The 26,497-nt window shown below is 43.7% G+C and overlaps 1 protein-coding gene and 1 long non-coding RNA gene across 2 annotated transcripts; one reads left to right on the forward strand and one right to left on the reverse strand.

The window, feature by feature from the left end:
* Nucleotides 1-11,008: 11,008 nt before the first annotated feature.
* Nucleotides 11,009-12,889, reverse strand: LOC134012220 (uncharacterized). The gene is made up of 3 exons (XR_009928538.1): nt 12,741-12,889; nt 11,440-11,468; nt 11,009-11,168 (listed from the first exon to the last, which is right to left on the reverse strand). It is a non-coding gene; the product is annotated as an uncharacterized LOC134012220 (long non-coding RNA).
* An 8-nt stretch (nt 12,890-12,897) lies between these two features.
* zbtb34 (zinc finger and BTB domain containing 34) lies at nt 12,898-24,947 on the forward strand. The gene is made up of 2 exons (XM_062451897.1): nt 12,898-13,051; nt 18,046-24,947. Exon 2 carries the CDS (start codon nt 18,079-18,081, stop codon nt 19,606-19,608), a length of 1,530 nt encoding a protein of 509 aa, XP_062307881.1. The 5' UTR covers nt 12,898-13,051; nt 18,046-18,078; the 3' UTR covers nt 19,609-24,947.
* The last annotated feature ends 1,550 nt before the right edge of the window (nt 24,948-26,497 follow it).

The following is a 26,497-nucleotide window of genomic DNA, read 5'->3' on the forward strand; positions in this document are numbered from 1 at the left end:
CAGCAGTTTATGTTAATAGAGCCAATTTTTCATATAATAAAAATGAGACGTCTAGACAAGTTTATTGTTGCCACTGTTCCTGTCAAGCTAAATGTTAGGTTTCTACATCTGTCTCTATTTTCGTATGTGTTTTCACTGTCTATCACAGTGTGGTTTCCAAATGTTCTGGGTGTTTTCTTGAAATACCCACACAAATCCTTCCAACTACTGTAATAATTTTACGATCATATTTTCTCTGTGGTTGACCATATATATTTTATTCATTCCTTCAGATAGTTTTCTATAAACAAAGAAATAAACATGTATCCATTTTTATGGGCAGTATTTTTGCTGAAAACTATAATACACACTTACAGTATTTTTTGTTCATATCAAATGACTGTTTCAGAAAAGGCCATGGTAAAAAAAACATCTGAACAATTCGTTGATTATTACATTTGTCTTCATGGACACTGTCCATGAAGTCCTGTCCTCTTCTCTGCAGAAAAGCTTCAAGTTGGTTTAACACAAAACATCGATGTGCAGTGTCTTGGATCGATTATCAGAAGGAAACACCCAGTTTGGAAGGCTTAGCGAAGTGCAGTGGGATGTTTTCTTCCGAGCTTTTTCCACAGGGATAAGTTTGCACTCATCTTTGCTAGTTAACCCTGCATGACCTGGTCCCCAGGGTCAGCCCAGCTCCCACACAGCAACTCCTGGTCCTCATTAGGCCTGTCCAAGCGTGTGATCTGGACCCAAAGACCTCCTCTCAACCGTGTGTGTGTGGGTGTGTATGTGTGTGTGCACGCACGTGTGTGTGTGTTTTCCCTGTGTTTGTGTGTCATTGTGTATCTGATTGGACATTAAAGTCATTGCCCAGTATTGGTTGGTAGAACACGTTACGGTGAGACCTGTTCTGATCCCCTTCAGACGGGACAAAGAGCCCAACAGAGAGAGGGTTGGGGCCAGGGCCAGGCTGGCATTGGGCCCATCAGACTGACACCAGCCAGCCACCAGCTGCACACTGCTTCTGCTCTGGAACTGTAGAGGGCCTCTCCCTGGATCCCGCTCCTATCCAGCCTGCCCCCCCTCCTCCTCCTATCCAGCCTGCCCCCCCCCCTCCTCCTCCTATCCAGCCTGCCCCCCCTCCTCCTCCTATCCAGCCTGCCCCCCCCTCCTCCTCCTATCCAGCCTGCCCCCCCCTCCTCCTCCTATCCAGCCTCCCCCCTCCTCCTCCTCCTATCCAGCCTGCCCCCCCCTCCTCCTCCTATCCAGCCTCCCCTCCTCCCTCTTACCCCGCTTGCCCCCCTCCCGTCGCACCCAACCTGCTCCTCCCACCTACCCTGCCTGAACCCCCTTCCAGCCAGCCAGCCAGCCAGCTAGCCTGCACCCCCCACCCCACCCCCACCCCCCTCCTACCCAGAGCCTGGCTCATCTGCATCCCAGCCTGGTCCTCCTCCTCCTCCCTCCCTCCTATCTGCTCATCTCAGCCGGCCTGGCAGGCAGGATGGAGGACTGTGGGCTCAGCTGCGACCCGTCCTTTCAGCACACTCCTGCAGCCCGCCTGCTTGTCACATTATTATTGGTTTTGAGCCCAAAGGTGCCTAGCAACATGTGTCTAATATTGTTTGCTAATATTTCCTTGTTCACAAAGCTTCTCGCGTGTCTTTAAAGGACACCGTGGTGATTGGCTTGGTTGTTGATTTGCTATGTCATTGAAGTGTTTAATCATTTCCCCAATATATATTTATATATATATATATAATTCCATCATTTATTATATTTTAGCACACGCACACATTAAGCAACTATATTTTCATAGAGCGTGTATTTATATGATATATATATAGATATATAAAAAATATTGGACCTTAAGCTAAAACCAGACTCTAAATATTAGTCACAAAAATATGCGTTTTAACATAAAGCCCTTGGATCAAGACGGTTGTTGCAGATCTACAAAAGCCAATGTGTTGTGAAGGTATGTGAGCAGAATAGGAGGGTTTTCCTGCCATTTCCTGTGCTTCTCTGACAGTTCAATGGCGCCCCCTGGAAAGCAATCATTGCATCGCAGACACAATGTGAAAGAATTGTTGAAATCATGCAGCAATCTTTAAGGCTTCAAATCTATTTAAAACTCAACCAAAACAGACTGTTTTGATAGGAACCTCTTGATATTTTAATATCTAACACACACATTTAGTTAGGTACGACTTCAAATATATTCCAATGTTATTTCTACCGCGGAGAGAGATCATAGAATTCATCAAGGTTCCTGTCTCCGACAATAAGGAAGTGACGCTTCAGAAAACAGAAACTACCCTCTTGTCGCATGTTCGGAATTCCTGTGGAGGCTAGTGCCTGGCAAGATGGCAGGGTTCAAGGCGGGAGTGTGTTCAGAGTCTGTTCTTCCAGGCAGGGGGGACGGGAGGGAGGTGGGGGGGGAGCAGATTTTTGGGATAATTTGATTTCTCTACATATTCCACCCCATTCACGCTCCCGCCTCTCTGCAACAGGACAGCCGGCTGGGTTAGACAGTCACCCGCAGCTCAGGTGTCTCTCTCCCAGAATTACTCCAACTCCAAATCACTAGCCTGTAGTCGCTGCCTGTCTGCAAGCACGCACACGGAGTCAGGGATGTTCCAGGCATCAGCTGAAGAGGGGAGTTCACAGAGGGGTCACTCACTGCTGCCCCAGCCTTGATCATCAGAACCAGCCTTGAGAGGGGAGGTAGAGAGGAACCCACCCCAGGGCACAGAGAGGCCCTGTGAGTGTGCAGAGAGGACAGGGCTGGGGGTCGGGGAAAGGAAATTCCCTACCGAGAAAGGATATTCAAAAAATGTTATTTTTATCATTAGTTTCCTATCAAAAATGACGTAAATAAAAATCTCTGTCAGGATGCGAAAAGAACAAACGGACACTGGCTTTGTAAGCTTTGATCCTTGGACATTCCGAGTTGAAAGCTCAGACTAGTGGCAGATGTGAGGGGGGGGGGGGGTTGTGAGGGAGTGAAATTATCCTGACCCCATGGAAACCCAAATCCTGTTCTTGGGCTGTGTCAGCAGAAATATCCAGCAGCTTCAGATGTAGGTTCAGACCTCCTCGCAAAACCCTGACCGTTCGTCCTGCTCGCGGGTGTTCTGAGAGAGTTCCATTTTACAATAAGTAAACATCCTGGCGAGGGGGATGAACCAAAATGGCGACCACAGGGGCACTAGGCGAGGCATGCTGGGGATCCGACTTGCAGGTAGGTAGATGTAGCAGTGGGATGGAGAGCACTCGGGCTGTCACATGGCACGGGGTTTTGACGTGTGAGGATCCACGGGGATGGCGTCGGCAGTCTTGGGTGAGAGTGGCTGTGCGGAGGTACCGGTCCTGGCCCTGAGGAGGCGGTTTTGGACGAGGTCCATCATCGGTAGCAGGTCAGGGTCGCTCGACGGGGGTACCTTGTCAGATCTGAGGGGAACACACTGCGGTAGGCGCAGGAGGGAGGGCTTTGATCTCCTGCCGTATGTTCAGTGGTGTGTGCCATGTCAGTAAACTGATCCACTCTTCCCTCCCACCATCTCAGGATCCATTTGATTCTTCAAGAATCTGAATTATTTTCTAAATATTGCCTCTGTCTGACCAATGCAGTCGTGGAGTCATGCAGCCAAGCAAGGTAAACGCAAACTCTTCCTTTCTCTGTATTTGTATGCTAGTTTGTCTTCATTTAATAGATAGAAAGTGGATGGGATTAAAACAATTACCTTTCGGGCATGTGTGTGTGTGAGTGTGTGTGTGTGTGTGTGTGTGAGTGAGTGTGTGTGTGTGTGTGTGTGTGTGTGTGTGTGTGTGTGTGTGTGTGAGTGTGTGTGTGAGTGTGTGCCTCTGGTGGGTGTCTTCACTTTAAAGGGTCCAGTGAACCATGACAACCTGAGACATGAGATGGTGCCGCCCAGCTGTCCCTGGAACACGGGTTCATCCAGAGAACGTGAGCTGTGCTGGGGTACTGTTCCGAGACCGGCTCCCACAAACCCTCCTCTCCCTGATACCTCATACCTTCACAGGGATCCAACCTGACGAGGGAACACTTTATCAGACAGGCCTCACACATTCCAGTTGATGAATCTCATCATTCCTTTCAGAGCAAAGACTGACCGACAGGAGTGACTGGTTCACCCAAGTAGAGTCTTCATATTAGGCTCTGCTGTTTGCTGTTTTAGCTCTATTCTCTGTCTGCTTCCCTCCGTGGTTCTTGTTTTCTTTGTGGAGGTTAGAGAGTCAGGGGCCTGGGGGCCATTTTAGCTAGACAGGATCCCGGGATGGTTCCAGACACACATCCTTTTTTCACCCTCCCGTCGTCCTCACATCAGATCAACTTGGGTTGAGGTCTGACGGCCGACAATTAAAGCGACATTTACATTTTTGAGCATCGGGGATTCACAAGTCCTCTCTTGGGTGCACTTGTTCGCAACCCGGCCTCTCCCCGTTCTACCCGGGGGTCTTCTGAGCGGCACGCGGGGCGGAAGGTAGAGTCGGGGGGGCATCGCGGCTAGGGTTACGCCGAGAATTAAAGCTGACACTAAGAAGCGCTCCTCACAATGACCCGCAGAAAACAGCAGACAAAAGGGTCCATTCTGCAGGGGGACAAAGGGGAGGTTACTGGAGATACCTGAGCCCGGCTCGGCCCCCCCAGCCTGCCTGTCTGAAGGAGGAGGAATGCCTGGGGAGACAGTCTCCACAGACAGACCCAGCTCTCTCTCTCTCTCTTTCCAATCTCTGTGATACACACACACTCTCTCAAGCATCCTCAGCCACATGACACACACACACACACACACACATATGCCTGTAACATCTTCTCTGTCAGACAGGTATCATGTTAGTGTCGTAACAATCAATTTCTCCAGATTTCACACGGCGCTGTGTTGACGCATGCGTCCAGAGCAGGGGTTGGAACGGCATGCAACTCCGACACCAGCAGGGCACGACACCAACAACCTGTTTATGTCTCTCGCTCTGCGCTCCAGGAGAGTCCATGTTATCTCTCTCCATCTGTTCTCACCGCACTCCTCATCAGGCCCCTCACCTCGATCTTAATCCTCCACTTCATACGACAGTCAGAATGACAGGCCTGGCCTTTCTCTCTCTCTCTCTCTCTCTCTCTCTCTCTCTCTCTCTCTCTCTCTCTCTCTCTCTCTCTCTCTCTCTCTCTGTCTGTCTCTCTCTTTCTCTCTCTCTCTCTCTCTGACTCCATTATCTCTCTGTCTTCACCTTACACAGCAACCTGTTGTGCTGAGACATGGTCGTGACGGGTGACAAATTGGTTGCCTGGACGGAAAAAAAGGCGACTCTAAAACCGATTACGATTCATTTTCAACAAATGCATTCAGCCATTTTTTGGGGGGGACGGGGGGCGGGGGACGGGGGACTGATGAAAGTCTTTGTTAAACTTATTTCAAGTGACTCTGAAGGACAAAGGGGCACACTGTGCACGTCTGTGCCTAAATATTTAAAATCAATTGCTGTACATAATACATAATTTAGACTCTCATTGTCGTCTCTCGCCATGCCAAAGCCTTCCTATAAATAAGCTTCAGTGGTTATGGGCAGGAGGGATTACTGAGGTGTTAAACAGCCAATGAGGAGATGGTGGATACCTTGCCGGTTCCAGTGGTGGGCCAGATCAAGACAGCTGTCAATACTAGTTTTATCTCTACATGGATTTATGTCCACATACAGCTTACACAACAATACCACTTGATTTTGGGCCAAGCTTCCAATTGATTTCCCCTGCTGTCCCAGAATTTGTATCAATTATTAAGACAAGAGCTTCATCTATTTATTTTACCTTCGTTTTTTTCCTGTGATGTCACGCAGTTAGTCTGAAGGGAAGAGTTTTACAGTTTTACAGATCTCTGGCCTCCACTGGTCACTGTGAGACTTCACTTCAAAACACACACTGAAACAGGAACTCTTTCTAATTGAATTACCATCTTAATCACAATCCCAACATATAAATATTGTTTTGAACTTCTGACCACTGTCATGTCTCAAGTCTTATTGGAAACCATAGAACCTGCATGCCACGATGAGAGACATAAACCAACCAGATCTTTTTATTTTGTTTAAGAAAATAACCTTGGGTCACAAAGTGTCTGATTACTATCTGTTATACAAACTATAGTTTGGATGATTCTACAGTCTCACTGCAGTGTCCCCCATTGTGGTCTTGACAAAACATTTAGGAAAACATTTTGAGGGAGCGAAAAAAGTTGCCGTAACATGTGCACTGTAGGCTATTTGCTATACAGTATAAACACCTGCTGTTTGGGCCCCAAAGTGTGTCCTGTTGGGGGAACCTAAACATATGTATCCAATGCAAGAAGGCTCAACAGGGTACATCTCACAGAGCACATCTCTACAGAGTAGACCCACCGAGAACGGTTCCACGCTATAATCTCCAGGAGGGATCTAGAAGAGGGAGAACAGAGGGGTATGTGGGGGAGACAAAACAGCACTTGTGTTATACTTGTTTCTAGGTTAACCCTTGCGCTGCCTTCGGGTCACATGACCCAAAGGTTGATAACGAACCATCGTTGTGTTTACCCAATTTTACCCGATACAAAAACAAATAAAAATAATTTTCTTTTAACCTTCGCAATGTGGGGGGTCTGAGACAGCCCGACGGTTAAAAGAAAACGCTTCACTTTGTTTTTGTATGCGGTAAAATTGTCGCAATACGACGGTGGGTCACAATGACTGATGGGTCAGAATGACCCGAAGATAACACAAGGGTTAAGGCCAAAGCCATGTCATATATCGCATCGTTCAGGAATGAGGTGTGAAAACATGTCTGCCAAGCCCACTCCCCCTCAACCTTTCCAAACCCGTAGGCGAGAGTTATTGAGCAGGTGAAGTGACAAGCTCAACAGGTCAAGAGCATTTAAGGCTCCATAGGTTACTGTTGTGTAGAAAAGATACGTAGTCTCAATTACTCTCTACTCCTGCCACTGTCTTTAAAAAGAAATATCAGTTGGACTTTTGAATGATAAACTTAAGAACACATTGGAATTGTTCAACTACACATTCATCGTTGTGGGAAACTTGAGCAGTAATTTGACCAGGGTTAAGGGATTTTCTTTCCTGCTCTTGGCTGATTCCAGTCTCCACGGTTGAAGATTTACAAGCGTTGTTGACCTTCGCTGCTTCCCTCACTTCCTCTGGAGAACCTTCCAGACTCCGAGGATATGGGGAGAAAACGACACAGAGAAGAAACACATCAACTGTAGCACAATAAGACCTCTCTTTCTCTTTTCCTTTTTGCCTTTCCGTTCTCTTCACCCCAGAATACTTATTAGCAGGCATTTACATTTTACATTTACATTTTAGTCATTTAGCAGACGCTCTTATCCAGAGCGACTTACAGTAAGTACAGGGACATTCCCCCGAAGCAAGTGGGGTGAAGTGCCTTGCCCAAGGACACAACGTCAGTTGGCATGACCGGGAATCGAACTGGCAACCTTCGGATTACTAGTCCGATTCCCTCACCGCTCAGCCACCTGACTCCCCCATTTAACCTGCTTTTTGTGTTCGAAGGACTTACGGAGTCATGAGTCAGAGACCACTTAAGAAGAAACAGGGATTATGTTCATGGAAAACTTGGCAAACGGATATCTCTGTGGTCAATCTGTTCTGTTTAACATTCTGGCCAGGGAAATCAAGATTTGCTCAAAGAAAACAGGGACAGTGCAGTGCAGATCCTCATATTCGGCTGCAGATGGTTTTCCGGTGCGGTGAGGAATGCGGAATGAGCCGCCTAGTCTTGGCAGTCATTTCAAGCCTATTAGCTATTAGAGACGCCATGATGAAACTTCCGTGTGAAAGTGTTCTGCTAGTCCAGGCCCTAAGGGAAGGCTGGGCTTGAGTTCGTGTCTCCGTGGGGTTGTGCTACAGGCATAACACCTGCATGCTTGGTGGGCGCTTTTGATGGCTGCGAACTTGAGGTGAGTCTAAGTGCAAAGCGATATATCTCCCTCATCAAAATGTCAGAATGCCAGAATGTCACATACCACTGTCACAACTGACACGTCGTTTGAAGGCAAGGTGAGGTCTCTTTTTCTTCGATTGAGATAGTTACTTTTAGCAACACCTTTACTTCAACATCAAAGGATGTCAAATCTAAATAAATCTTCTTTTTAAAATGTCAATGGAGGCTTTCTACCCATACACAATCTACACTACCTTTGTGGTATCTTAACATTTTAAGTTTCAATTTATTACAGTAGGTTACGAGCCAAGAATAAGGGTTACTTTCAACCCTGTGAGAGAATTTCTTTTTTTTCTTCCTAGGTCTGAGATCACTGTCTGGTTCTCAGTGTTCCCATGTAACTACATCAGGCTGCAGCTTGGAGATCTCTGTTCTGTTCTGCAGGCCATTTCAAGGTTCTCTCTCTCCCTTGAATGACCTGTTCCATAATCCTTAGTCTTTCACGAGAGATCCCAGGCGCTTATTCAGAAAATGTCAATTTTCTTCCTCCATAATTCCATGTTGGTGCATTCCCAGATCTTATCGGAGAGCCTGTATCTTATTCAAGAGGTTTAAACTTTAATGAAAGATGCTTTTCCTCAGTGGGGGGTTAGCCAGGCCATGGCTCCTACTGGTGTCTGTCAGGAAACACCAGAGACAGTCAGAGGTTAATGCAATGCTCTGGTTCAACACGGACACACAGCGTGTTCCTCTAGGCAGCCAATAATTCAAACTTGATGCTTTTTCCTGTACAAGTTGAATTACTTATGTCTGGCAAAAGTAGTTGTTGGTCTACGATTTGATAAATAATCAAATCAGGTATAACAGGATGCCCAATTTCTGTTTTGTGAAAGGTTTATAAGAGAGAGTAAACTACCTAATCCATAGGTGTGCTCTGTGACTTTGGTTGGTTAGATGAATAAATCCTGTCAGTTTTGCACCCGTTATGTTTAAAGAAGATGCCATTTCAGCTACTTCAGCATTTTTTTTTATATATCATATAGAATGTCACTTCTTAAGAGGGAGAGAGAAAGCGAGAGAGAAATCAAGAGGAGATTTACTTGTCAATCAATTCCCCTGACTCAACTCCCTTAGCTCCTTGAGGGAGCAAGACAGGGTCGGGGTCAGCTTTCTGTAAATCTGGTGATGAAATGTTGACAAAACAACCAATTTTCTATAATTTTGCCACAGCCATCTCTCACCAGCCTAGTCATTCAAAACCCCTTCATTTCAAATGGCAGCCCACAGTGACCTTTGACATGCACCTTATTTGGCCTGGCAGTAAGACATAACAGTCTTTCAGGTCAGGTAGATGGCGTTTAAGACCCTGCCGCATAAAGGATGTCTTTGTCTCGGGGCTATCCCCGGCACCCGGTAAAAGGATAAGAAATGCAGTTAATAGCTCAGTAGTGGGCTAATCATCAGCTGCCATTACTGCTCCAATATCAGCAGGGATGACAGACTTATCAATAAAAAAACTTCCAGACTGAACCTTCCACCTCTTCGTCATTGTGATGTCCGCTCCAGTAAGCAGGGCTTTCAGTTTCCCTAAGCTTCGGACGGCACACCTCTGCTCCTCTTCATGATGTGCCAGATGTCACTCACCTTTCCTCTGTGTTCTCTCAGAACCCCGGCCATTATGTCTCACAGTTTGGTTTTATTTCTTGGGCCAGTACGATATGATACAGGGAGGGCATTTAGAGTGTAATTATCGTTTGTATCCATGCGTGTCTTGCTGCGATTTGGCTGAATTGAGCTTGCGGGCTTTTGTTCAGCTTTAGCTCAGATTGCAGTATAGTAGATTTCCAGATCGAATTAAGATATGGTCTACAATTCTTTATCATCAAAGTATGTTACTGTTTGAAGATTTGAATGTGATGATGTTATGATTCTTTTTGGAATTGTTATTCTAAAATTGTTGTCATTTTTTCTTTCAAACTATACCTAAAACATCAAGTCTTGGAGGGGATAATTTTTAATGCTTAATACAGTACATTATCAATGTCACTGGTTTCAGTTTGACGACATAAAAACATAACGCATACTTTTTTTTAATCACTAATGTCAGTATTTTTTCCCCGGCTCATCCTGCGACACAGCCTCCACTCCTTGAAGGAGTAACGTGAGAGGAGCAGAAGGCCGCCTCCACACCTGGACGGGCTTGCCTTCTCCCTGACAGGCAGGGTGAGGACCAGCCACTGACAGACTCAAACACCTGCTGTTGGGAAATATGTTCCCCATCAGTGGGCTTCGGGCCCACGCCGGCCTACGAGGACTGGGGTGCCATTGTTCCCCCTCAGCACTGACAGACCAGGTATTTCTGGTGCCCCTGATGCAGAGGACAATGGTTTATTCATGTTGTACTTATTAGGAGGCAAACATATTAAATCTCCTCCAACTGTCAACAATCTTCAGCGTGTCGCGTTAATAAAAATGTATTCATATGTAATCATTTAGCTTAGCAGATGTAATTATACACAAATTACAAATACACACATTATACACAGAATTAAGTATCAAAATGGAGATGATAAAAATACATGTGAATTGAAAATGGAGCCAAGGAAAATACATGTGAATTGAAAAATGGACGTGATTGTATAAATGGAGTGATAACTGATCAAGTAATTGTATTTTATAAAGACCAGCATCAAAGCTGTTTGAAGATGGTGTCCTATTATGTTCTATGGCAAGTTCTCATTGGCTTCTATTCACCTACATATTCAATTGATGTGCATTTTCATCCGGTCCATGTTTATAGATTAATGTTTGTTACTTCCACCTGTTCAAGATTTGAACCTCTATCTCTTGATCTGTTATCAAATGTTCAACCTCTGAGCTATTCCTACCTGTTCAATAACGGCTTGCAAATGGATGAATGGGCCAAAGTTCGTCCACAATGATACGATTAGACTACAAGATGTTGAATATCTCTATTTTCTCCCAACATAAGCACAGTATTTAAAGGTGAAAATATTATGAAACGTATTACAGTATGAATGTATTTACTCACTCATTCTTTAATCTGTCGAAATGACTATGTCCAGGTAGCGATACAGAACAACAGATCTCATTATTCCTTTTCTCTGATACCTGAGATGTGGCCTTCAGACACATCACCTCGAGCCTGTACCCCAGGGCTCTTGGAAGGTGGACACTTGGGAATTTGCTTAGTCACCTGAGATAAAAAGAAAGCGGTGAGTGCCTCCAGAGCCCTGCTGTATCCCACCTGGAGACTGATCCTTGCCCCCGCACCACTCCAAACCAAGCCCATTAGTTCACTGCCAAAGAATTCTTGGTGGAGCAAACACCACTGCAACTAACAAAGAACCATTTCAAGAAAGATTACAACTTAAAACAGGAAAGCCTTTGATTTCAAGGCTGTTTGAAATGTTATCAATACCCCGATCGTTCCTACAGGTCAACAACACCATCTCTAATCACCATACCTTGGCTGCGCCTTCAGTTATGCGTCGATCTTTTGGAGAAAAAAAGAGAATACGTTTCTGTTTGAGAATAGAGGAGCAACTTGTTTAACAAGGAGCATGTGCAATGACAAGGCGATTCTGCTTCTTATGTTTATCAGCCACCTGCACCACCCAGATTAGGTCAGATATTCACTAGACCTGCCAAGCTGTCACTCACATAATATGAAGGGGAAAAACACACAGAGGCTCAAATTCACTTGTGTCTTTCATAAATACTACAAGCAACAAAACCTAGAGACTATCTGAGTCAAAACGTCTATTTCTCATGAGCTAAACATATATATTTTAGGCTGTGATGCAGTTATTTTTTTCACACTGCTTGCCATTTTGTAACATAAAAAAACATAATCAAAATATTTACATTCTATTAATAAACATTTTATACATTGCTTCATACATTCACAGGATTGCAAACTCACCTTTTTGCATACATTGGTCAGTTGCCAAGAAACTAAAAAGTAAACGTGAAAGTAAAGGTAGCTTCTGTTTTCTTTTGAATTAATGCAACCAACATTTTAGTAGGTGTGCATTTGTATACTGTAAATAGATTTGATATAGTTGACAAGGGTCATTTGAGAAAGCTTTGAAAATATTATGTTGTTATGCAACATTAAGCATTAGGCAACAACTGTAGCTTCAATGATTTATTGGAGCACACCACTACAAATCACTCTAATAAATCTTGACCTATGAATCTCTTTGCTATCTTGTACAAGCTATGTTGGCCTAACACTCAAATTTGTACTGTTTTGTTTGCATGTTTCTAGGTTTCACATTCTTATATGTTCTCAGTGTGTGTGTCAGGGTTGAATAAATTTCGAATTTTAAAAAAGCGTCGTCAAATCCCGCTGGACCATAAGCAAACTAGAAAAGCAGACATACAACGAGGTTGACTTCTGAACTTGTAAGTCTAGTGTTGTCCTTCCAAATGTGCCTGGGTCGCTGGCAAAATTCAAGGAGTCACTTTGTTTAGCGTGTGGCGCCCCGTTGTGGTTAAACTGTTTAACTAAAAGCATACTGATAATAGACAGACCGACAATTCTTACTATTCAGGATGCCATTGTTCTGACCTCAGAGTACAGATAGAACAAAATGACTACGAAACAGCAGACACGATCTGTGTTACCACATACTGTTGTGAACTACTTTATATTTATGTGCATTATTATCAGATATTGTCTTGTTAAGTAGGTGATGTATAATAGTGTGTGTGTGTCCACGCAACAGGCACGCCAGCATGATTGGATGATTGACATGCTTACCTGCACGAATTGAATTATGTGGCATATCATTTCGCAGAACAGGTCAAACATGAATATAGCTGAGCCATAATTCATTATTATTTGTTGTTCAAATGTGATGGGTAAGTTATGTTTCAAGCAGGAAGACCGCACATATAGTAACTGGCGACAGTACCAAATGCCGACCAATAAGACAGATACACTTCCGTTTGATAAAAAAAAAGAAGAAAATTGCAGCAGCTTCTGACACAGCTGGAGTGGGGGGGACTGGAGGCCTGGCTGACGCGAAAGAAAACAACGGGGGGGAATGGGCGACGTTTGATTGGGAAAAGGTGAGTTTAGCATTCATTTGTTGATTTCTTTGATTCAATACTAACATTCTTGAAACGTTTTAGCGGCTGTCACCGGAGGGCGAAAATGTTGCATGTTAGCGCTTTTAGCTTGATCTTGCTAGCTTGCTAATGCTAGCCCAAGCTAGCTTCCCAGCTAGCCCCCCTACTCCCACGTCGAGCTTGGAAAAGCCCTGGTCAGCCGCTCGTGGGAAAGTCATCTGTCGCAAGATATTGTCATAATGACGTTTGCTAAATATATGAATTTATGGCAAAGATTAATGTAGTCTGAGATATACTGGTGGTTATTACTCAAAAACTGTCTGGTTAGCTAAATGTCATAGCTAGCCAAGCCAACACAGTTAGCTACAGGACTGCGAGTTATCCGTGAAGGGTAGGGCTGGCGAAGTGTGCACGAGTCGCTACGCATTCTCTAACTTTCCTGTTTGATATATTAAACCCTAGCACAAAGGTAACATATTGCACTGGGACATAGCCAACGATGTAATGCCGCTATGGACGTTGTGCATTGCAACAACAGCGGCAAAGTTCGACCTCGAAGTGCAGTTTACTGAATCTTTTCAGGGCGTCGTGGCAAGAGCTGTAAAGCTTTCACTTTTATTTAACGTTATGACAGACACATTTTCAAGGGATTAATTTGTCCAGTGTCTACTTGTTGAGCAGATGGTCAGTAGGTAAATAGCTATGCTAACGACGTACAGTTTGCTTGCTGTTATAATTTTTTTAGCTAATCTTAACGTTCTTATCTTTCTTTTTCATGGCTCCAGCAAACTTGTGCATGCCAAATAATGCATCCTTCTAGCTTGCGGGTCCCCAAGCTAGCACTAACGTTGGCAGACTTTCACATGCAAGAGCTTTTTTTCTAATTTTGATTCATTGTTGTCTTTTCTGTGTTACTCATGGTATTATGTTTAAGCCTGCAACGATTTAATTGTCAATCCCTTAAATGTGTCAGTTCAAACGCCGGGTTATTTGCATTCTGCGAGTACATTTACAGGAAAGGGCTTGCGATACACTGTCATTTTTTACGGAAAAATGTGAAATGCACGAACAAATTTAAACAAAGCAATAATGACGATTAATTATGTAAAAAAAAAAACAACGTTTTGTTTCATGTCGTAAACACCGCAAACTTGATTGCCATGGCAGTACAAAGTGCAGGGCTACAGGGTCATCCGGTGCATTTGAGTTCGCCTTGGGTCCTGAGTCGCTTTTGTGGTTAGATGTGACTGGGACATACATGACCATAACATCCAAACGTCAATAACGTCAACAGATTCACCCAGAACCTCAGTGTTTTGGGGTGTTTTCCAGCTGTTGTGGTTCTAATGGGAACCTGGCAAGTCCATCTTAACCACTTCGAATACCGAAAGGCATGTCAGAACAGACTGAGACACACCAATTAAGCCTTTTGCATGAGTAGGCATTATGGCTTTGCACCCATTAAACCCGGCATCCTTATAACCACGGTTCCCTCAGGATAAGCTGTAAAACTGAATAGTCTCACCCTCCCTGTCTGCTACTAGATGGCGATTGAGCAATGCAAGGACAAACAAAACCGATAGTTGATAACCCATGAGCATAACACATGAGGGTGTTGCAAGGACAGCCTCCTGGTTATATAAAGCATGCATTTCACAAACACAAATATTTATTTTAATGCTGAGTGGGGCACCAACGATACCCATGTTTTCATGCATGTCAAGCCCCCCCCCCCCCCCCCAAACACACACACAGCAGTATGGATCACCTCGTGATGCCTTCGGGTCACATGACCCAAAGGTTCATAACGAACCATCGTTGTGTTTACCCAATTTTACCCAATACAAAAACAAATACAAATAATTTTCTTTTAACCATTCCAATGTGGGGGGTCTGACACAGCCCGACAGTTAAAAGAAAATGCTTCACTTTGTTTTTGTATGAGGTAAATTTGTCGCAATACGACGGTGGGTCACAATGACTGATGGGTCAGAATGACCCGAAGATAACACAAGGGTTAAATGATTAATAGAAGATTGGAGCTAAGTAAAGATAGACTGTGAACACATCAAGTGATGGATTCTAAATGAAGGAAGGCAGCTTCCAGTTCAGGATTCATCTCGAGCCTCACTTGGTTACGAATGTGTGATTGTAAAATGGAGGGAGTTATTTCTCCACGGTGTCTACCAAGCAACTCTAAATTATTTTTATCTGTACATATTAGGTCAACCTCATGCAAAGTCTGATTTCCCCTGCTAATTGGAGGGGGGGAATCCATTTTTAATTAGGTCTATGATAATGATAATTGTGCTTCTATTTTTTTAGTGGAGGCAATCTGGGTATTAGTTGTCCAGTGTCAGTCAAAATAACTATCTTAATTGCCCAGACTGTTGTGGATTGAGTGGCAGCGGTAGTAGTCTCATGTCATCCAGCTACAATAACAGCCAGGAGGACAGACGAGCGAATGAGCTTGTGAATAAAGACCCAGGCTAGATTCACGAGCCAGGGGAGAATGATGCGTCATGGTTGGTGTGTAAGTGTAAGCGTGACGGTTGATCTCCTTGGGAGTCCTGAACGGACTAAACTAACATGTTCTGTGGCTCAGCTTCCAAGCAAGGCCTGCTCGTTCCTTAACACGTCTTTAGTTCACATCGGAATAAAATAATGATTCTGTTGCAGTTGCACACCAAAGCAGATCAAATAATCCCTCCACCTTTATCTCCTCGACTTCCAAAAGTCTGTCTCTGTATTTCCTTTCCTTCTCATATTGCACTGGCATGCTCTGCTTGTTTAGCAATTTTGGCTTTGGATGCCGAGCTAGCTTTTTAGTCAAATAGGCGAAATATAGCTTATCTTGAAGAAGGCATTCAGTGCTTGTTCGCTGACACAGCTTTTTTTGTTGAATAATTCCCTGTTTTTTTTTTTTTTTTTTTTTTTAAGGGGGAGTGAGTTTTCCTTTGCAGTGCGGTCATCCCCGTCTGTCAATGATGGCTCAGAGCAGATAATATTGACCTCTTAGCCTCTCCGCTATCAGTCTCTTTAGGACTGTCAAAACGGTCGGTAAGACTGTCCTCTATCCGGTCAGTGCAGTGATTTCTGTTTGATCAGTACATTGTCTTAGGGCTGGGCTAACTCCTATGTTGCCCAGGACTCAGTTGTTATTTTCTGAAATCTGGGTCAAATCACCCTCAGTGTCATCAGTACAGAAGGAAGTTTAGACCAGGTTGTTGATTTCAGTGATAATTGTCGTAGGTAGTTTAATACAGAAGGATCCACTCAGTTCTTGAAACAGACATGCTGGACTAATGTACAGTAGGCCTTCCAGTTTCCAGTATGACCAATCAGAACCTTGGTTGTACACTTCACCCTTGGGTGTGACCAATCAGATCCTTACTTGTAGACCTCATCCTTGAGTTTAACTCGGCCACAGAGCAGGCATTCTTTGGCAGGCTTTCAATTTGGCAGTTGATCCTGTGTGTATGTTTTCTAGCTGGCACTGTTGATATATTTAATATGCATTCTATATTTAAAAGCCCTGTAAGGGCAGAGAGAAAATATGGTACCATGCTTCATTTTACCTTTCTGTTTTGCCTGCCCTGCCCCTTCTTTCTCCTGTGCCAGAACATATGGGTTGAGAGAAAGGTGTCTTGGCAAGCCTTGGCAATTGGAGAAAGTGTTTACATTCTGAAAGTGCTGACTGAGACTAAATGCCCAGAGGATCATGCTGAATTGCTAGGGAGGGAGGGAGGTAAAGGGAAGCGTGATGGCAGAGAAGGACAGATGGTGAGAAGAGGGCAGAGATGGATATAATACTGTTTTCGCACAGTTCTGTGCATGGCTCGATGAAGGAAACATGAACTAGCCTATCTCGAAATAATTTTGTTAGAGACATGAGCATTTTGTCGTCACGTTTGTTAATTGTCCTAACAGTCTTGTGTTCTATTTCTATTGCAGTGTTAAGCGATGCATATTCTGCTATCTGCTGTGATGCATTAAACTCTCCTCAAGGTTTATAGACGCTGCTAAGTCCATGTTGTTGTGAACTCTCTTCAAGGTTTATAGAGGCTGCTATGTTAGTGCGGTAAAGTTTCACTCTGCAGATTAAACATCTGCTTATATTTGTTGTTGCTTTTGGTCGCCAGATCTTTCTGTTCTTGCACAGATTACAAGTCTCTTGTGCACAGAGACAGAACCCTGTACTGGATGGACTAGCTCTTACATATCATCTACACTCTCATTCCTTTGGCAAATTACTGTGAAATTGCCCAGCTGCGGGATCTTATTTTGAGCTGAGATTCCCAGATTGTTCTCATACGAGACTCAAGTCAGGTCAGCATTGACTCCTGGCAAACTCCGGAGTGACTGTTAATGGCTGTACTGAAATAGGTCAAACACAGGCGTGGTTATGGTTGGCACACTATTTTCTTATCTGAATCAACCCAAGAAAACATTAAGTTAGCTGCAGGCTTATATAATTTGTCACATGACGAATGGTTGTCTTGTAAGGCTCCACTTGCTACATATTGAGGCCAACTGGCATTAGCGATGTCTATAGCGTTCGTTTTCTCACTCCTGTGTGAATGTGAAATGAGGCAACTCGGAGCTCCTGGTTTCTGCCTCAGAGTTCCAGATTTCTTGTGTAGCGGGTCGGTGTATTGAAATAGCCTCAAGGTGTTAAAGCTGTATGAGATATGCGATATGAGCGGTTGAATATTGAGATGTTACTATTGGTTTCTGTTCCTGTTCTCGTGTGAGAACGAAGCAACTCACATGTTGTTGTATTTTATTTTACATCTTGTCAATTTCATACTGGAAAAATAGTGGTCTTTTTACATTTCTGTAGTTTTACTTACTTACTTAAAAATCATTCACAACAACTCTTTATGGTCACATGTCAACAAACTTGTGCGAAATACAATAGCTGCAAACATTCATCGTAGATTCACTTATATTCCCGTAGTTTAATCTTGTTATTCTGCCGTTTCTCCAACCAGGCTGTGGACAAAGTGGCGCGACACCTCAGAGTCATGGAGGACGGCAGCAGCTACATCGAGTTTGACGTGCCGGAGTTCAGCAACACGGTCCTGAACCAGCTCAACGAGCTACGCCTGCAGGGTAAGCTGTGTGACATCATCGTCCACATCCAGGGACAGCCGTTCCGAGCGCACAAGGCGGTCCTGGCCGCCAGCTCGCCGTACTTCCGCGACCACTCCGCCCTGGGCACCATGAGCGGCCTGTCCATCTCCGTCATCAAGAGTCCCGAGGTGTTCGAACAGCTGCTGGCCTTCTGCTACACGGGACGCATGTCGCTGCAGCTCAAGGACGTCATCAGCTTCTTGACGGCCGCCAGCTTCCTGCAGATGCAGGCCATCATCGACAAGTGCACCCAGATCCTGGAGGGGATCCACTCCAAAATCAGCTTGCCAGCCTCCGGAAGCCCCGGGAAGGACGGCTCCCAGGCCAGCCGCAACGGCGTGAAAGACAGCAGCCTCTTCATCAACCCCACCCAGATCTCGCCCCCATACTTTTCCCGGCACGGCCACGCGGGGAGCCTGGAGACGCGCTCCGAGCTGGCGGGGAAGGCCCCGGGCCGGGGGCGTCAGCCGGAGGAGGGCCAGTCGGACCGCGGCAGCAGCGACGGCGTGTCCGAGCAAGAGGCGCCCATCGAGGGCGACACAGAGCAGGTGGAGCTCATCGGGAAGGACGGCCAAGTGACGGACGTTCACGTGAAGCTGGAGAAGACCGACCGGCCAAGCTACTCGGACAGCTCGTCCGCCGGCGACGACGGCTACCACACGGAGCTGGTGGACGGGGAACAGGTTCTGGCAGTCAGCGTGGGCTCTTACGGTCCAGTCATCCAGTCCACCGGCTACACCTACTCAGGACTGTCGTCTCCCTGCTTCGTCAGTCTCAGCAGCTCCAGCCCCTCCCGCTCCATGCTCAGCGGCTTCCGGGGAGGGCGCGCAAGGGCCAAGAGGCCAGTGGTCGTGCCGGCTGAGGTGCTGAGTCAGATCAAGCCCGGGGCGGACGAGGGCGAGCCAGGGCTGGGCTCCTCCGGCCTGGAGAACGACGTCCGGGAGAGGAGCCTGCGTAGCCAGTGGTACCCCTACAACGAGAGGCTGATCTGCATCTACTGCGGCAAGTCCTTCAACCAGAAGGGCAGCTTGGACCGCCACATGCGCCTGCACATGGGAATCACCCCTTTCGTCTGCAAGTTCTGCGGGAAGAAATACACGAGGAAAGACCAGCTGGAGTACCACATCCGCGGACACACGGACAACAAGCCTTTCCACTGCCAAATCTGTGGCAAGTGCTTCCCCTTCCAGGGCACCCTAAACCAACACCTGAGGAAGAAGCACCTGGGGGCATCGGAGGGCAGCAATCACATGGACTCTCCAGAGAGGACGGAGGGAATCTCCGGGCAGAAGGACCCAGAGGACGCCTCGGAGGGGATGGCGTTCGAGGCACAGTACTCGGAGGAAGCACCGGCCAATGACATAGAGGAGGCATCAAAGTGCAGTCCAGAAGAGGCTCCGGCATCCAGATGTGATTTTTAGGCCCGTCTTTAGGTCGAGCAGGCTTTACGACATGTTATTTGAAACCTTTCTGCGGACCAGCTCCCTCAAACTTTCAACCTAACATTGTGCATCTGGGGGTTTCTGCCTGTCAGTTTGTTAGTCGTTGAATGCAAGGCGGGCTTGTTAAAAATAATTATTTTAAAAGGGAAAGGAGTTTCAACTTACTATTTGAGGGAGGTTCCAATAATCAAGACCTCCTTTTTCTCTCTTTTTTATCTTTACATGTTTTTAAAAACATATTTACACAGTAATATAGGCATGTTGCAATAATTGATAATGTGAAAGCTCTGGTAAGATGCTTGTCATATCACCTTTTTACCTGACCTGTTTTTGCACAGGTGGCCAAAAGGGGTCACTTACTCACAAGGAATGATTTTTCCGTCAGTGCAAAGCTTTCGTGTGACATATCCGTACAATACCTCATGATACTACAACTACATAGTCATAGCAGGCAGTATTTTAGCTTTTTATTCAATTCCGACGGGTTCTACCTCATAGCCAAGAACCTACCAGGAACCGAAGGGTTCTCCGTTTGTTGTAGGGTCAGTTTCATTTGCCAAACCTTGGCAGAACTCTCAACACAAAGCCTTGATATTAGGACGTGAAATATTCCTTTGTGATTGTATGAATTCTGCTATGAGTCCATGTCCTGTGCATCACGGTCAGGCAGGAAACAGTGAGGAGGAAGAAGGTGCTATATTAGGGTGAGGTAGAGAGGTTACCTTCTATTGAGTATTGTAAGAGAACAGAAGAGACATGATCTGCACTGTCTTTTATCAACATCTAGGCCTGCTTTTTGTAAACACACAGCATCATACATTGTCCTCCTCTCATCACTGGAGAGAATATCAAGATGGCCGAAGTGCGTGTTTAGGGGCTGTCCATGTAATGGGTGATCCTCCTGCAGTCAAGCCATCTGAAATGTCTTACATTCTGGTTTTGTGTTGTTTTTTTTACTCACAATTCTTTCTTTTTTTTATACACGTAACAGTTGTTTTTGTCTCGAGATAATTGGACAAACAGGTGTAGTTAAACGGTTAAATTCCCTTTCATCAGCCTAGCGCTACAGGAGTGATGCTCTCCATCTGCATGTAATCCAAATGCCCAGAATATGCAAACTGAGAACTTTTTCCTTTTTTTTTTACATTTTATTATTATTTTTCAGATCAGCTTCTTTATTACCAGACATGGCGGCAGAGCTAGAGATGTACAGTGAGAATGCCTTTACTCTCCCAGTCATTTCTGACGTATAGTTTTAAATTATTTCAGGCCCCGACGATAAACAATGGAGAAGGAAAAACAGAAAAAAAAAAAAAGCTTTTGATCCAAAGTAATGAGTGCACTTTCTCTAAGTAGCATAGAGCAGCCTGATTGGTCACACGTTTCTGTACAGATTTCTCAGAAAATAAAACACACTTATTTTATTATTTTCTGTCTTAAAATGTACACTTCCAATTTGGATTCAATAGTTGGTGATTAATCATTTGGGAAATGTAGTTATTTTGTTCTGTGACGGTGTCTGCGATTTAGGAGCTTTGATTGGGATCATGGATCTGCCCATTTTCTTTTTCTGATTCTGAGCATGTTGGAATAGCTAGTGCTGGAGATGGGCATCCTGCCATGTTGTAGACCCAGCTGGAACTACGGAATACAGTGTAACCTTGGTGATCGTGACAATGGTCTAGGACAAACAAGGTCATTTTGCCAGTTAGTTAGTTTGGCTAAAGTCTTGATTGCTGTGTTATCCGATCACCTGGCCCAAAGGAGCACTTTTTTTAGCAGTTCACGTCTTGCCCCTTTTCCAGCATCGTGATGCCTTTCTTTTTTCATACACGAGTAGTAATTCTGAAAGTATTTGCCGTGTTGGATACAGGTTGTCTTGAATACTCTGGATAGGGTCTAAACTCAAAATAGCCATCCATACAATCGTGCTCTTTTATGCAACCTGAGTAGTCCTTACTTTTTGTTTAGTCTCATTCAGAAGAATATCTTAGCACTGAGATTTGGGTTTCATTTCTCAGTATGTTGATTTTCCAACCATATATTGTATCTGATCACTGATATAGTCTTTTGTTCGGCGAATTCTCACTATACAAGTGTCACATTGTTTTACTGTGTACCCATTGTCTTGTTGTACCAGTAGCCATCGAAACTGTCCAGTATGCAAAGGACTGTTTACCGATAATGTGAGCTCAGACATTCTCCTGGTTTATTTCTCTAATTTGAATGAACAGGACATATATTTCCGTTTTGTTTTTTTGTCTTCATCAAGCCACCATATTTTGACTGTCATCCTCCATAGACATTGACTAGTCATTGATCTGTTTCTTTGAGGTGATTGTGTTGTCACTTCTCTTTTGGTAGTGCACAAAAACTGCAACTTTGCAAGCAGATTCATCTCGGTAAAGTCTTGTTAATTGGATTTCTAAAATGTTCTTCACATCTACATGAAACAAGGAAATCAAGCCCCATGTTGCCCCCATCTTTATGCTATTTTGAGAACTGGTAATAGCAGCCACTTTAATGTACATTATTGTAATGGCAGACGAGACCAAAGAGTTAAATTGATATTCAGTCACTTCTGCAAAACTTCTGTCTTCAAAAACTGTATTGACCATGAAGTCCTATATTAATTTGGTGACTAAAGGGACACTTTGCACACATTTGATGTTGCGTAGATTCTTTTATATTCAAGGTTAAACCTGCTGCTGTCAGTCGAAAGCGGTAAAATGTTCGAAACAATGTTTAAAACGATCAAATGCCAGTTGACAGTTACCCAGTTAAGCCATGCGTTGTGCAATATATCTTTTATTATTAGGAGATTTAATTAAGGCCAAATTTAGAATTTGTGTAAAAAAATAAAATACAAAAAAGTGATGGGAAACGTTGTGCCTTGCCACAAGAATCGACAGTTTTATCTAATCCCATGTTGTAGCACGTGTGTGTGTGCCTGGCCCCTATTGGATGAAAGGAGGATGGATTAGGGACTTGTTTCCACTCCTTCTAGTACTTTCATTACCTGTGTGATGGATGGGTGTGTTTGTATCATGTTATTCTGTATGGTGTCCTGCATAGCATTGAATCACATTCATAGACCAGGACATTTGTTTTCAAGTTTGTACATGCACACCGTGTGTTATATGTTGGAACTGAGGATAATCTTAAGAAATGTGTTCAGAGAAGCGACTTAAGCGATACTCTTTGCAATATGGTTCCTTTTGGATTGGGTTGCAACATTAAATGTTTGAAATCTAAGAATCAGAAGGTGGCTCACCTGAATCCAATAGCAGTAAAAGTAATTCTATACACAGGATGAATATAGATATTCCATAGATTGAACAACTTCCATCAATTTAGTTTGAAACAAGCTTTTTTTTTTTTTCTTACTTTCACCTGTTTGCTGTTATTTTAGCTTCTGTGTTCTGACAAGCGAACCGTGCTGGTCTAATCGGGATACAGATATATTGCACGTCTTTCACCCACATACATTAATAGCCCTTGGCTATTTGTAACTCAATCATTAGTCTCCACGGGCATGCACTTACAAATGATCTAAGATTCCTACCTGTTCCAGAAAGGAGGTAGTAATCGTCTCTCCTCAGCACATCCTCAAATACTCTTAATAGAAAACTTCTAATCTTCAATGGTGCTTTTAGGCAGGTCAGGTTCAATTTGATTTTATATACAAATAACTATACGCGTACATATATATATGTTATGGGGGGTAAAGAAGGGGATATTTGTGTAAAATGCTTTTATGAACCATAGTTACTAATGCAACAATATTCACCCACTCACTGAATCTAAGGCATACTGCATTCACTCTTTGTTCAAGACTTCATAGAACAGGAGCAGGCAGACTCTAGTTGACCAGGAATAATCAAGCAAAGTGTTTACAGGAGTAGGACTACTTTTAGAATTTTTCAGCTCGTCCGATTACTTTTTTAAACTGACTAAACTTCAGGTAGTTTATGAACACTGATATAGACTTGTCAAAAAAAATCTTAGTCTTCCATTGTTTTTTTTCTTTAGAGTTTTTTTCTTCAATTATCTCCACTGTGTACAGTATTAAACAAAAGCAATAACCTTTTTGAATGGTGTATTGGTATCTGTGCACCTAGGCTAACCCTTGGTCTGTCATGTCTCAATCAAATCGAATGTCAGGGAGCTGATTATCTGAAGTAGGACCACAACAATTTGATATTGATTTATTTTTATATTTTTTGTGAAACATTGAAAAAGTTGAGTGAAATTGCTACTTGGATCAGACTGGCATTGCTAATAATCTAAGTGTGCGTTTGAAGCCTATGACTGTCATTGAGCCACAGCGCGAAGCTGAGTTGGTGATCAAGACTCAAGGTTCAAGTCCAGAACCTCCGTCAGTTTTAAGGGGACGATAAGTAAGCTTAGTGGAGGAGCATTTGACTGCAGATAAACAAATCAGGGGAAATCTTCCCCTACTGTATACATCGCTTTGGATGAAAAGCGTCCGCTAAATGAATGCATTACAAGTCATATAAGGGATTTGGGTCTGCTTCGCCACTGTTATGGGAAGGTCAAACTGTTCATGCTGAAACTCTGAGGTCTCCTCTCCACCCTCTAGTGGTGAGGCTGCAGACTGCAGGCCGGGATCGGGAGGAGCCGGTTAGCGCTGCTCCGATCAGACAAACAGGCTAACCTGCGCTTCTCTCGTCGTGAAACTCCCTGGTCTCAGACGTCGTGCGGTCTCTTGCTATCATTCATTTGGTGACAAGGCAAAAAAAAAAAAAAAGTAGAACTCAGGGTTTCTAGTAAGTGGTATCTGAGCATGGCGCTCCTCTATGAAACGTGCACTTCTCTTCAGGTGGGACAGCTAGCCCTCACACAGTGGTTCCCAAAACATTCTGCCTCAAGGCTCTCTCCTGAGCCCATGTTTTCTGTTCCCTCTCTGCATGCATGTGAAAAGCACAGAGTTTCCAGTCCAAGGGCGCAGGGGAGACTAGTAGTTTTACCATGAACATGGGTGTCTGCCCATCTCCTGTTCGTCCTCTCAACACAACCTCACAACCCAACTGTGAACCTCAAAACTCTACTGTTTTGTACAACTATGAAGTAATGAAGCTAGCTAGAGCTGATGCTGTAACTATGAACTTGCCATTTATGAATTTATTTTATAGCATGAAAATATAAGATATATTTATTCAAATTATATATTTTACTCATAATCATTCTGTGCTGCTTTATTTCGGTTCTTAAGCTTGTAAATTGCTTTTTTATGATACAAAGAAATGTCAATAAAAATGCGTTTGTTTGTAAAATAAAGATGCTGATTTGGCAACCTTTGTTATTGTTTCTTTTATTATTGTAATCATTCCTATTATAAGATGATCAGCTCATGTTGGTGTTATAAGGTCTGTCGGAGGTTCTTCAATACTGTAGCTGGTAACTAGTTTGGTAAAAATGTTACAACTGCACAGTATTCTGAAACATCTTGAAAAACGTAATCATAACCATTTGATTCCAGCAGAGGGTGCTGTTCCACTACCTGTGGTGTCTTTGGTGCAGTCTTCTGATACACTGAGAAGCCAGAAGAGGGTGATGTTGAATCATCACAGAAGGACCAGTGCTGTAATAGTTCAATTGCCTCACTGATAATGTTGACATGCTGTTCAGGGGTTAAGTTTCATCATATAAATTGATTGTATGTTATTATCGGTTACAGCTATGAAAATGTCTGGATGTATCTTCCAGGACTTGTCAGAATTGCATTATAAAATCTAAACTACACCAATGGGTCTTTATTTTGCCAAAGTAGATATACAGTCATGGCTGTAAAAAACAGATTGTGAAATAACAGTTCCAACCGCTGTGTCGTGAAATACTAGAATCAAATTCCCCACATCATAAAAGCTAAGGAAAAAAAAAACTTTTATAATGTTTTATTTATACAACAGCAGGGTTCAAAATGAGGTGGGGATAATGTTCCAAACATAAGATTTCATAACTTTAAAAAACAGAAAAATATACTTTAAAAGATACTTAAAAATTCCAAACATAAGATTTCATAACTTTAAAGTGGAAAAAGATACAGATAAGATGAGCAAAACAGCCTGAAGAATTCAGAAGATGAAACTTTCATTGACCTCCCAACATAAGTCACTTTGAACCCTATCTAACAGTGAGAGTTGTTCAAACACTCTGGGTCTGTGATAGACTGACCAGGTTTACAACTGAGTCAGTTGGCGAAGCCACGTGATAGTCTTTGAACTGTTTTAGATGGTCACAGGCAGAAAGCATGTCACTGGTCCAGTGGTTTTTACCTCAGATACCAATGGCAGTGCCCTCACCTGCCTCTCCTCTCTGGACATACTGTTACTGCCAGAGCACAGTGTAACGTCTGTGCTCTTGAGTGTAACTGAAGGATGTTGGGAATTATAAAAGAGACAGGATGTAGGCCAAACAGAATCCATGTTCTGTTTGTTCAAACCCCAAAACCAGCAGCAGGACTGAGAGAGTTAGCCCTTGGGTGTAGATGATGAATTGTGGTTGGCCTGTTTCCTTGTGCACCAAACTAGTTTATTTATGGGTCCTTCTGGTGCAGTATTTCTAATGGCACTTAGTGCTACTAATTTCTGCGGGTGTACCGTAAAGCTTTGATTTTAGTGACAAACGGCTCTTAGTTTGGTTTATTTGTTTGGTCATATTTTCCAAAGAGTCATTTGTCAAAGTATTTCTTTTTGTTGCTGTATTTGCAGGGTGAAACAGAAATAAGGGAGAGACTGCAACATCAGTGCTGGTTTCCAAAAGCTTTTGCAGATCCATAGTAGTTGAAAGGAATGCAAGGTGAGAAAAAGAAACGGTGAAAGAGAGAGGCAATTCAGATGTCAAT

This window comes from Osmerus eperlanus, chromosome 25 (assembly GCF_963692335.1).
Source record: "Osmerus eperlanus chromosome 25, fOsmEpe2.1, whole genome shotgun sequence".
Classification (NCBI taxonomy): domain Eukaryota; kingdom Metazoa; phylum Chordata; class Actinopteri; order Osmeriformes; family Osmeridae; genus Osmerus; species Osmerus eperlanus.